Raw genomic sequence first — 12,861 nt, 5'->3', positions numbered from 1 at the left:
CGTGATAAAATAGTTATACCGCCCTCACCTCTTCCCGAAAGACATACATAGACAGCACTAAACTTTGAACTAAAACCCTGACAACAGTACGCCCAGCATCAAAACCCCACCAGACAGCGCTCAGAGGATACACAAACCAGCCCACCCAAATAACAGACGGCACCAAAAGCACCCAAGCCTACAAGAACAGGTTGTCACCCTTAACACCTGCGCCATACTGGACATAACGACGATGAGGATTTCTTAACCAACAACCCAAACATGAACCTAACTGACCAATTCAACGAAGAAGAGCCTTCACGGACCTTCACCTAACAAGCACAAACAGAGAAGCAACACCATTGACAGCCAAGCTTTCAATCTAACGGACCGCTTCAATGAAGATGCAGCCTCCACTGATCCTCACCCACCCCCAATCAAAGCCAATAACGATGCACTGCAACCAAACAACCACAAACCAAAATAAAGAACAACCAACAAGCAAAACGACACAAAAAAGATCCACTGCAACCTCATCAATGCAAGGTCAAAGTCCAAACATGCCACCGAAAAAAATACGATCTGCTCTGCGACGGAGGGATCGACATCCTATTTGTAACAGAAAATTGGCTAGACAACAACTACAAGATCACCCTCAGAAACTGCTTGCCTGAATACTTCAAATGCGTCCAATCAAGCAGAAAAACCAAAAGAGGGGGAGGGCTGCAATCATTCATAAGGAACACCTGGATATCAAACTGGAAGACCCATTAAACATTGTTAAGTGCGAATCCCTAATCATACGTCTAGCAGTAAGCCCCAAAACAAACCTAAAATTCATACTAATATATAGACCACCGACCTACGATGCAACCTTCGTGTACTCCTTCACAGAAGCAACCACCGTCCTAGCCATCAAACACAAACACCTGATAGTCCTCAGAGACTTCAACATCTGGTTCGAAGGAGGAACCACGACCATACAAAAATCGCTAACCAGCCAACTAGCAGCAATGAACCACGGTACCCCCAATTTAAATACCCTGGAGCGACCACCTCATCATCCCCTTCGCAATCAAAATGACCACTCCAACAAACAGTCAACCAGACAAAACAACGAACAACATGAAAAGAAATTAGAGAACCATCATAAACTCCAACCTGAATGAACTCCTGGAGCTAAACAAACCACACCCAACATTCATGGAAGAAGATGACCTGGACAAAAAGGTAACCCTGCTGCATTCCTGGATTTTAACTATTATAGACAACACCGCCAAAGAAAAACCCTTCACTTCTTCGAATAAACTGGCAATGACAAGATGGTTCTCCCCACTACTGAGCACCATGAAAAGAAAAAAACGACGTGGCTACAAACTGAAATTCCTACAACACAACAGGGCATACAAAAAGCAAAGAGGAAACACTACGACAACCGAATCTTCGAAGCACCAAATACCCAAAAAGAGCTCTTCAAAATCGTAAAAGAAATCAAAAACCCTCCGGGATGCAACAACACACAAACTCCGTCCACGAAACTCTGCAATGAGCACCCAAACAAACTACAAAGCTTTCCAGAAATATCAGTGGAGACATTCGTCAAACTGGTGAATGAAGGCAATAACTCAGGGTCCCCCGAAGACCCCTGCCCACCAGACGTTTACAAATCGATTCTTAAACAAGGAACGCCCATGGAATATCACAGGACCATCCTTAACCATTCCATTGCAACTTGGAAAATGCCAAAAGCCTTCAAAACTGCATACATCAGGCCACTACTCGGGAAATGTAGAGGACCTCACCAACTACAGACCCATCTCCAACATCCCGTACACAGCCAAGCTGCTCGAAACGTACATATACAAAACAACCCAAGAGTTTATAGAAGAGAACGGCTCACTAGACCAGGCACAAGTTGGCTTCAGACCACCAAGAGGAACGGAATCAGCTCTACTCTCAATATGGGATGATCTAAAATTCAACGCAGACTCGGACAACAGCACTGCCTTGATACTCCTAGACCTATCGGCAGCATTTGACACAGTCGACCACGACACCCGTATAACCAGATTAGAAGGACTTGGAATAACAGACACCGCCCTACTATGGATCAAATCTTTCCTAACAAACGGAACGGAAACCGTATGGATGAAACCCTTCAAATCTAGCCCGAGAGACTCCACCTGTGGAGTACCAAAAGGATCATCCTTCTCCCCGCTACTATTCAACATCTACTTGTATCTACTTATCAGAATCATCAAAAGCCATGGCCTCACCTGCTACAACTACGCAGACGATACACAAATAATCTTCAAAATACAAGACAACCCGGAAAGAAACTCTAGAAAACTGCCTCTGCGATGTATTCTTCTGGATGAACTCCAACTCCCTCAAAATCAACCCAGACAAAACTGAAATAGTGCTTGTCACAAAAAATGGAGGAGAAAACAAATTCATCCCTTGGCCAAGGGTACTCGGGACAACCCCAGCACCTGCGCCAATTGTAAAAAACCTAGGGTTTCTGATGGACAACAATCTCACGCTAGAGGCACAAGTAAACGCTCTCCTCAAGAAATTCTTCTTCCTCCTGCGAGCGGCAAAGAGACCATTTCTGTCGTTCGCCAACAAAACAACCACCATCATAGCCCTAGTCATGTCCAAAGTAGACTATGCCAATAGCCTATACTTAGGCATGCCTGAACGACTCCTAAAAACGCGGCAGACTGACTACTTCTGAAACTACCCCGAAGAGAATACACTGCACCAGCGCTGAAAACACTACATTGGCTACCAATAAAACAACAAATAAAATTCAAAACAATGTGCATTACGCACAGACAGTACACAACGAAGGCGCTGAGTTCCTAAGAGACAAACTGCGCCTACATCAACCAACAAGAATGCTCAGATCAAGCATGGACATCCGCTTGGAACCGAAGACCTACAAAAAAAGAAAACTTGGAGGATCCTCCTTCTCTCACCAAGCCCCGAAAACCTGGAACGACCTCCCAAAGTACATACGGAACACAAGAAACCACCTATTATTCAGGAAATTACTCACAACCTGTCTCTTCGCGTCATAACTGAAAAGACCGGTCACAGGGGCACTGACATAACTAAAACATCAACGAACGTAAAGCGTCCGCAATACACACCGATCAATCAATGGGAAAAGCCAGGGTAAATTTCCCACGACATACGAAACGACCAAACGGGAAACGGCTGCAACACGATCAAAGACAATAAACATAGCAAACTAATACAAAAAAAACACTAGGACGAATCATCAAGAGGACCATAACCATTATATTCCCCAGCAGCCCTAAGGACATAATAAAGAGAGGGAAAGGAAGCATGGCACCACAAGCCCAAATCCAGTGGGTGAGAACCAGAATATTTCATTACTACACATGTCCACCAACACACAGCAGGAAACACAATGCCCCACCACACAAAAAACTACAACCAAACAATAGTCCCAAAGAAGTTCACCCCTCAGAAACCAAAGAACCAGTCAGGACAGTAGGATGCTAAGGACTGAATACACGGGCTCACCATGATGAATCCACTAGGACAACACATCAACATGACTCAGACCCTGAATCATTCAAAGCCTTAACCGACCAGGGTCTCACTAGATAACCTGAGAATAGATATTACCCACCCAACCCCACAACTGAAGATTAGGTTCAGACGCACCGACCAATACAAACTATAATCAATAGGATACAGTTGGATCAGTGCAAAACCACCAAAACGGGTCGGCCCACGAGGAACCAGCAACAACCCAACCCACAGGTATACAACTCTAACAGAACCATAAGTACCTGAATCAGATACAGACCCCACTAACCCAACCCTCAATCTTCTGCATACTTAAACCCACACAAACCACACAACCAACTCTCTCCCAGCAATCCCCATGCACTTTACCACACCGCATCAACACTTGAACTTCACCCACAGCACTCGAGGCCTCGCCCGATCCGATGATAGCACCAAAGCCCAGCACTCGGTGTATACCGAGCTGAAGCTGCCAACAGCACACCACTTCTCCCACTCTCCTTCTCCCCTCTTTCCGACTAATCCTACCTGCCCTTCCTGTTTACAGATCCACCAGAGTGCCTGGGGACCAATTCCGTTGGTGACGGTGCGCTATACAAGTACCTTTTAACATAATAATTCTGGCAAATTATTACATTGACTTTTATTAGAAAGAATACCGATTTTAACCTTCTGAAAAAAACATGTCTTCCTGTTCCCAGTACCCAGAGAGACTTCTGAAATTGTTGAAATTACCCCAATAAATCTTTGCTATTGGAAAACCTTTTAGAGGCGAAATACATTGTCGGTAATATTTTTCTTTACAATCGTTTAAAAAACCTTTTCTGCAAAACAAGAGGTGATGGCCGGAAGGTTTAGAATTAATCTTAACCTCTGGCATTGCCCTGGGGAACACTGGGGAACTCTCCAGACCAATGTTCTTCACCTGCCAAGCCATTACAAAAGGGGAAAGACCATATGTAAATCAGGGTTGGTCCCACCCCCAAAGGGGCAGTCCAGCCCAAACTGCTTGGTCACATCCCTTCTGCACAAGACCAAAAGCATCCCCAAACATGTTTCTGCCTGAAACCTGTTTGGGGTTTCTTGTGTTTCCATGCAGAGGGAACCTGGCAGTTCGCGTTGGGCTGCAGTAGTGGCAGTACCATGGGTGGGCCTTTTCCAATAGTATAGACAGGCCAAAAAGGGTGATGTGGAATGATGCCCAGAGCAGTGTCAGTGGTTCAGATTTATTCGAAACCTTCCACCCATCACTTTTTTGGTCGTATAGAACCTTTTCTGCTTCAATCTCCGTTGACCTGCACTGTCCAAACACAAGTGTGCTATGTTCCATGACGGCCTTCGTTTGTCTAATACATATTTCTGTATGTGGCCCAACCCTGTGAAACGGCATTACACTGTAAGATAAAGTACATTGTTTTAATGCTCTTGTTTCCCAATCAAAGAAAGGATAAGAACAGCAAAATTATTCTCGGTTTCTTAACCATGCTGAAATACAGATCTGCGATTTCTCAAGACCGCTACTTTGGACTGGGAAAGATGGAGTGTTGTCTGTATTTATATTCTCCCGCAATCAATAGTAAGAGCACTCGCTTTTCGCTTTGTAGAGCAGAGCAGTAAATTGATGTTCTTTCCTTTTTCTTTCTGAAGACTGCGGATTTTTAATCTGGGTTTACAAGTCAACCAGATCCGTACTGAGACATATTTTTCATTCCCTTAATGACTTGTTGTTTGAAGAAAGTTGCATTTTTCAATACCCATGCATCAGAGCACATGGAATCGTTGAAGGAGTCTTGTTGGAATGCTTTCCAAAGCAATAATTACACCATTGAAATAATTGCAATTAAAGTGCTTGTTTGTGTACATTATTTCACCTTAGTTGACATAGACAGGCCGCTGGGTGTGTATTGTTTTGTTACACCAAACGTTTGCGGTGGCTATAATTAAAAGAATACCTAAACTTACGGCCCTCTTTAATTGGCCAACTGGCTTTTTGTAATTTTCACTTTAATGTCTCTTGCTTTTTTATGAAGGGGTGGGGGGCTAAGCAGGTAATCAATGCTCTCCCTGTCTAGCCCTCAGGCCAAGCCAACTCCATTTCTGCCATCGACCTTCTCGGTCATCCGACCCATGAAGCGTGTCTCAATTGAGGCTTTCGCTGCCACTTTCTCTCCCCCTCCTCCTCTGGCTGACTTGCATCCTAACAGAGCCCTTTCCATGCTCTGCACTTCTACTCCCCTGACGAGATTTCCAGACAAGTCTGATCTATGAAAGTCTTGTCAAAACAGGTTCTTCCCTGTTCATCTAAAATTGTCAAGGACTACATTGACACCCTTGCTCCTGCTCTGGCCGACTTCTGCAACCTCTCCTTCGGCTCTGTTCCCTTCCTCTCCGGTCTGAAGCACTCTTGTGCACCCTCTTCTCGAGAAACCCACAGCTGACCCCTCCTGCCCGGCTAACTATTGCCCGATCTCCATCACTCCATCGCCTAGATACCTCTGGGTTTTGTGAGCTATACAAATGTCAAAATAAATAAATCACTCCTTTCCTGGGTAAACTTCTGGAAAAGCTGGCCATTCTTCCAGCTTAATCTTCACATCGATTCTGTTGGTTGTCTACATGACCATCAGTCTGGCTTCAGAGCTGCCAGAAGCAAGGCAACTGCTCTCCTGAACATCCGTGAAGACCTGCTCTCCAACCTCGACTCTAACATCCCCTCTGTCCTCATCCTACTCAATCTCTCTTCTGCCTTTGATACGGTCAACCATGCCATCCTACTCCACCGTCTCCATGATAACCTGGGTGTCACCAATCAGGCCGAGACATGGCGGACCTCTTTCCTCTCTGACCCTCCCAGGTCCAACTTGGTTCCTTTCTTTCCTCTATCTCACCCTCTACCTGTGGTGTGCCCCAGGGGTCTAACCTCTCTCCCTGGCTTTTCAACCAATACCTGGCACTTCCCGCCCACCTCATTGCCGCTCTCTGCTCCAACATTCTGTGCTATGCGGGTGCCACTCAGCTAATTTTCAGGCTTCCCGCTGCCACCTCTTCTCCTTCTCTCATCTCTGACTGTATGTCTGATATCCAGGAGTGGTGTGCCTCCAATGATCTCTGCCTTAATGCCAGTACGACAGCCTTAATGCCAGTACGACATAGATTCTCCTCATTAGCACATCTGTACCCTCCTTTCCTGCCACTCTGGCCTGCCTCCCTTGGCCCCCTTCCCGCTCCCACCTGTGAAGCTAAGAACTTTGGGGGATATCTTTGACTCCACACTCTCCTTTTCGCCTCACATCTTTGATGTCTTGAAGAAGAAAAACTACCAACTGAACCTCCTCTGAGGTATTCTTCCTTTCCTCTTCTTCCGGGGAAGCTCACTGTCTCCAGAGCTCTGGTTCTCTCTATGCTGGACTACTGCAACAGCCTCTTTCTAAATCTGCCTGCATCTACTCTCCACCCTCTGCAACACATCCAGAACAGGACTGCAAGACTTGTCCTTGGCCTCAAGCCCTGGGATCATATCTCTCCAGCCCTGAAATCTCTTCATTGGCTTTTAGTGGCTGCAAGGATTAAATTCAAGAACCTTTGCATTGTCCACAAGGATTTCTCGGGCCTGGGTCCACATTACCTTCAACTCTCCCTCCATAAATACCTTCCTACTCGATCTTTTCGCGCCTCCAACTCCCTCAGAGTCAGTTGCTTCTATAAGCAACACGTTGTGGGTGGAGCTCTTTCCTCGGCCTGGGGCCTCCCTCTGGAATAGCCTCCCTGCCTCTCTGAAATTTGAGGAGAACCATCTTCGGTTCCGGAGGCACCTGTATCTGCAACCCTACAGTCCCCTTATCTGCACTTATTGACACCCCTGTCGGCGCTTTAACCTTGCACTTGCCACCTTGCTGGCTGCACTACCAGTTTTTGTTTTATCCTTTGCTCTGCACTTTCCACTCCTCCCCCCCCCCCCCTCCCCCTTGCACATTGCCCCTGTCCTTAATGTGTGTTATGGCAGAGTGTCTGACAGCATCCCTTAGCCTAATCTCAACACCCAACTCCAGAAAATCAACATAGATTACACTCTATAGACAGCTTTACCTTTTAAGATCTGCACACATCAACATTGCAACAAAATGTTCTTGGACTGCCCTGTCTTAGCCCCCTAGCCCACCGCTAAGTGCCAAGAAACTAAAAAAATGGATAACGTGACTCAATTACATAGCATAACTGAGCATAGCAAAGAGTTTCACTCATTCTCATTCGGGAAAGTACTCGGAGTGGCCAATCAGCTTCAGTTGTAGGCAGCGTCAGGAAAGGACAGGACATTGTCAGTCTGCTATAATCTCTGATGAAGTGACTGGTTGTTAAGAATACATATCTGCTTGTCAAGGATATGGCAACTGAGGGAGGGTGACTGCAACAATAACAGAATTCTAGGTAGCAGTCTCGTGCGGCCCCGAGTGTAGAAGCACAAGGAGACACCATGTTGTCCCTAATTGTATTGTTAATCAGCCCTGTTGTAAGGCAGTCCTTTTTTTGTTTTTACTTAGTCGCGTCTAATGACTCCACTTTCTGCAGTTAAGTCAGTGAGATTTCAAACTTTGTGTGAGCAGTAAACCAGGGATGTTAACCTCCTCTGCAAATTAGGCCCTTGACCACTTACCTTCTGGGCTCTACTTGATACAAATAGTCATGTTTTGACTTTCAAGAACTAAAGTAACACTGTCTTTTATAGTGTTTATGTAGAAAATACAAAAATCCCATAGTAAACCAACCTTACAATATCTAAATAGTTATACAAATTTGTTAAGCCAAAATAATATCGTGGTACCTTTTATTTTCCACATCCTCAATGGAAAACGACATGTCTTAGAATGCAAAATAATGATAGCCTGAAAAAATCCTTATTGTAAAATACTCTGCTTTCTGAACTTTAAGAAATACATGGGGTTCTCGTACTTAAAAATGTAAATTGCACAGAGGAGACCTGTTAACGTTTACCCTTACATGCAAACAGGTCCCCATCATGCAATTTTTATCTTGTGTACTTTGACGTGCAACACAAATATGTAAATGCAGGTCTATGCTTTTGATATCTGACTGTATGCATATGTGTGTGTATATATATAGCTTGTGTAAAAAAAAAAAATAGGCAGATTCCAAAGGAATCAAAAGAATTTGCACAAGCATGACAATGTCAATGATTGTGCTGTTGTATGACCGTGAGAGTGGGGGTGGCTGAAAAGGCAATTTAGTTCCGTACCCCTTCTTTGCTATACAAGTGAACTAAAACATGGCACGGGGTAAAAACAATGTGCTTTGTACGCTACATCATATTAAACCTGAGCCCCACTCTAAAAGAAATTGTGTGAAAAGATCACCTAGTGTGGAGATGTTCATAAACTTTCAGTTTGCCGTAATGCATGACGTTAAGAACATTTGATTTCCACATGAAAGTAAACCCTTTTTTGCATGTCAAGGATGTGGACATCACGCCATTAACTGATATTTAAAAGGGAGTTTTGTTTTACACACTTCACTTGTATTGGAAGCAGGCACAGATTTGCCAGTTTATTTGAGCTTTATGGCAGGTGGGGTCTTGCACTGGGTAATGCCTCCTTGCAGTGCCAATTGCTTAACAATTCATGCCTAAGAAAAACGCTGCTGCGAACACAAGGAAAGTAATCGCAAAGGCCCGGTCTTGGTTTATTGTTTGCATTTTGTCCTGCTCATGACTGCTCCGAGGTCTGCAGGTACCGAATGGCAAAGCATTTCGAGGTGGGGTTGGGAGGGGTGGAGCTCAATTAACCCAGAGTGGTGCACCCATGAGCAAGGGTAAAGAGGGCGGGGAAGTGGTAATGCAAAAGGGTACATGACCGTTGGTTCTCGCCCACCAGCCCTGCAAATGCCCGCCATCCTGTGTATATTATTTGTAGGCAGGCAATTTGATGATCAAAATGACAGTATAGAAGCAAGTCGTCTGCTAAAAACCATAATCGCGTGTTTTTTTCCCCTCTTTTCACAGAAACATACGAAGATTTTGACTCTAGAGTAATTGAGGTAAGTGAAGCAGTTGTTTGACGCCCTGCATCCGTTTCCTGTGAAAACGTACTCCATACAAGCAGTAAACAGGGGTTGGAGCTTTAGTAGATATATGTTCACCTACGTGGCATCCTAAAGAGAGGTCTCATGATTTTTTAAAAATGTTTTCATTATGTGGCTTTAAGCCCCTGTTCCAAGGGTCTGAACGGGGGTCGGGGGAGGCGTAATGGCCCGGCAGCCAGGGCCATTAACGAGGGCTGCAGGATTACCCCCGTTCCAGCACTTGGAATGGGGGCACAAGGAGGCCATTAGAACCCTGGGATACCAAAGCGGTAACCTGGGGTGCTGGCCACCCTCGCCAGGGTGCTTATTGCTTTTAGTAAGCTTTCCTGCCACGCTGTGTTTAGGTTTGGTTTTTAAATGTAACTTTGCATGATCATTTTTTTGAAATATTGATGTTTTAATCGAATAAAAGCAGCTGATTACCATTGCCCTCCCTAATTCGTTCGTAAAAGTATAGCTGAAGTCTGTAAATGCAAGCCAATACCAGGCGGGAAAAGAAGACCATAGAGCATCCTTGATCAGAAACCTTCCATGAGAAGTTTTTGGTCTTTTACCATGTAGGCTCCAAATGTGTCCTCCCTTTTAGTTTGGGCTATTAGGTGGTGCTTGTGCCACCTATACACCGACACTATTACATTAGAGTAGAGATGGGTGAAGAGGGGGACACAATTCTTGTAGGTGTTTGGCTATTTGCCCACCCATTGACTGTACTTGGCCAAGCTAATCCCAGTGGCCATTCTCACCCAGTTCCTGCCCCTCCCTGCACAAAACAACTCCTCATGGGAACTCTTTGAGCTCGCTTTAATGAAGCCTTACCATCAAACTGCATGCATGCCTGCCATTGCTTTTTCAAAGCAGTCTTCTGGGAGTTAATGTCTTAATTGAAGCAATACATGTGCTACTGGTGAAATAAAAATGTCAACTAAGTCTGCCTTTAACCACTCGATTTTATAAGCATTTTATATGCGTGCGCTTCACTGACGTCCTGTTAAAACAAGCATTGGTAAAGCTAACGGTTTTGGCTTGTGTATTAGTATTGGGCATTTGCCAGGCACGGCTGTTAGGTGCCCAGGTATTCGTACCATTTTGCACCTGCTACCATCAATGGCCAGTGAATATCAGTATGACACTGCCTGGCAAGTGCCTTTCCCATGCCTACACAAACGCCCAAACTGTTGGCATTGCCAATGCTTGTTTCACCTTTGCATGGTGGATCAGCTTTTGTAAAAAAAAAGACACTATTGTAACACTTAGAAATATTTTGCAGTGTGTTCCATTTTGCACACATCTGCATATTGTCAAAGTTAATTGGGCACCCATGAAATTGACTGTGATTTCATTAAGCGGTGCCAGGACTATATTCAGCCTTGCGAATTTGAAATCCTGAGCTTACAAGTACTGCAAGCCTCATGTAGTAGATCCCTAGTTCCATTTCATAGTGATTCAGATTAGCGTGACACCTTGGAGTTTCTCGTAAAAAAGGGGGGGTTATCTACTGATTGAAATTGCCACCTTTCAAGAGCAGCCTAAGGAACACGCGTTGGCAGAAGACGAGTTGTTGTCCCCTTCCAGGGATCTGAACATTTGTGTACCTATGACGAATCAACTTCCGGGGCACCAGTGGTCCAGGGATGAATATGGGTTTCTAAACCATCAATCAACCCTACACCTCTAGTACACCAAAAGGGATCCAAACAGATTGAAACACAAGCAAATTATAAGACCTTGTACAAAGAGGACAGACAGTTTCTCGAAGGAAAGGGATGCACTCTGGAAACTGACAGGAGGGTAGTTGGTAAAGTAATCATTCTTATAGTTCAAGATTATTTGGTTTCAACACCAAAGGGTCGTAACGGTTCCTAGGGCCCCTCACAGAAACACCAGCGGGGGGGGGGGGCAGAAACACAATGTACCTGGTGCTGAAGAAGTTGGTGCTCGACAGAGTTGAGGCAGTTCCAGTGCACTTCGCAGCCTGTGAGAAAGAGTTAGTGGCAGGATACAGCTGCAGGTATCAAGCGTCAGGCAGTTCGGCAAGCGCAGCTGGACGGATGTCTAAATACTGTTCGGCTCGGCGGCTCGGGGCCAAGAATCGTTGTCTCTGTGCTGTTTGGTGGATCTGGAATGCTGGTCGAGGCATCTCGGACAGATCTGGCGACTGCGGAGTGAAAACAGTCAAAGTGCAGCCGGATGTAGTTTGGGGACTCGATTGTCTTCAAATTATCCTTAAAAAGATGGATGCTGGATGATTATTTTTATAGGTTATTTATAACGTGCTTAATACCCAGAGGTTTCTAAGCGCGCACCCGGAGATCGCACCTGTGTGGCTCATCGTCACCTTTTTTTCAAATTCGAGCTCGTTGACCCCAAGCTATCCTCCCTAGACAATGATGCTTGTGTGGCAGTGTGGTAGTATCCTAAGTCTTAACAAAAAAATATAATACGGGCTGTTGCTCAAACAGAGGAATGGTGGTTGGCCTGTGAAGCCACTGTGATGTCTTTCTCCCCAAACCAGGCTCTTGGCTCCGTTGCACAGTTCCATTCAGGACACCGAGTTTCTTTTATGGGAGCGCCCCCTTATTTGGGGGCTTGAGCATCAGTCTCTGACTAGTTATTATTTTTTTTGTGCCATTCGCAAGCCCTCTCCCAGTCTCGGATCTGCATTCAGTCTTTGGGACACTTTCAGGTTTGTATGTCCTAACCTGGTATTTTCCCTGGGCCCCCCACCCAGAAATTCTACTGTACTCTAGTTGTCTTTCTCTGGGATGTTACTCCTCCATGGGGTCTCTGGTACCTCATCCTGCCTTGGGGTTTGTCCATCAAACCTTGGGGTCTGCTTTCGTTCACCCCACTCTAGGGTTCACCTTCTTTCATCCTGACTTGGGATCAATTTCTCACCATTCTCTGCCATCTGGTGGCTTTCACCCCGCCTCTGGCAGTTGTCTTTCCCCTCACCCCACCTTGGGGTCTGCTTCTCACCATGCCTTGGGGTTGGATTTCCTTCGCCCTGCACCTATTTCCTTGGAGCAACCATGTACCTTCTGAGTGGTGCTTCTCCATGCAGGCTTTCAGATAGGGTGACGTGGTTTCTCTGCCTCGCTTTTCTCCTTGGGTTTCGCTTTGACTGGCACATTGGCTCCATTCCCACTCACTTTCTGCAGGGCTCCCACATCTTTCTTGTCACTGAATTTCGGTCCTGCGGTGTGCCCCCTCTTCATGACTGGGCCT

General features: G+C 45.4%; 1 protein-coding gene across 2 annotated transcripts in view; it reads left to right on the top strand.

Moving 5' to 3' along the window:
* Positions 1-12,861, top strand: part of MRPS5 (mitochondrial ribosomal protein S5) — an 804,837-nt gene that overhangs the window by 221,166 nt on the left and 570,810 nt on the right. For both annotated transcript variants that reach the window (XM_069606860.1, XM_069606861.1), the window contains exon 5: positions 9,557-9,591. In XM_069606860.1, coding sequence (XP_069462961.1) covers positions 9,557-9,591 — 35 coding nt within the window. The remainder of the gene's footprint in view (positions 1-9,556; positions 9,592-12,861) is intronic.

This window comes from Ambystoma mexicanum, chromosome 4p (genome assembly GCF_040938575.1).
Source record: "Ambystoma mexicanum isolate Mex_15411 chromosome 4p, UKY_AmexF1_1, whole genome shotgun sequence".
NCBI lineage: Eukaryota > Metazoa > Chordata > Amphibia > Caudata > Ambystomatidae > Ambystoma > Ambystoma mexicanum.
Note: the sequence above shows the minus strand (reverse complement) of the source record. Positions and strands in the feature narration are given on the sequence as shown.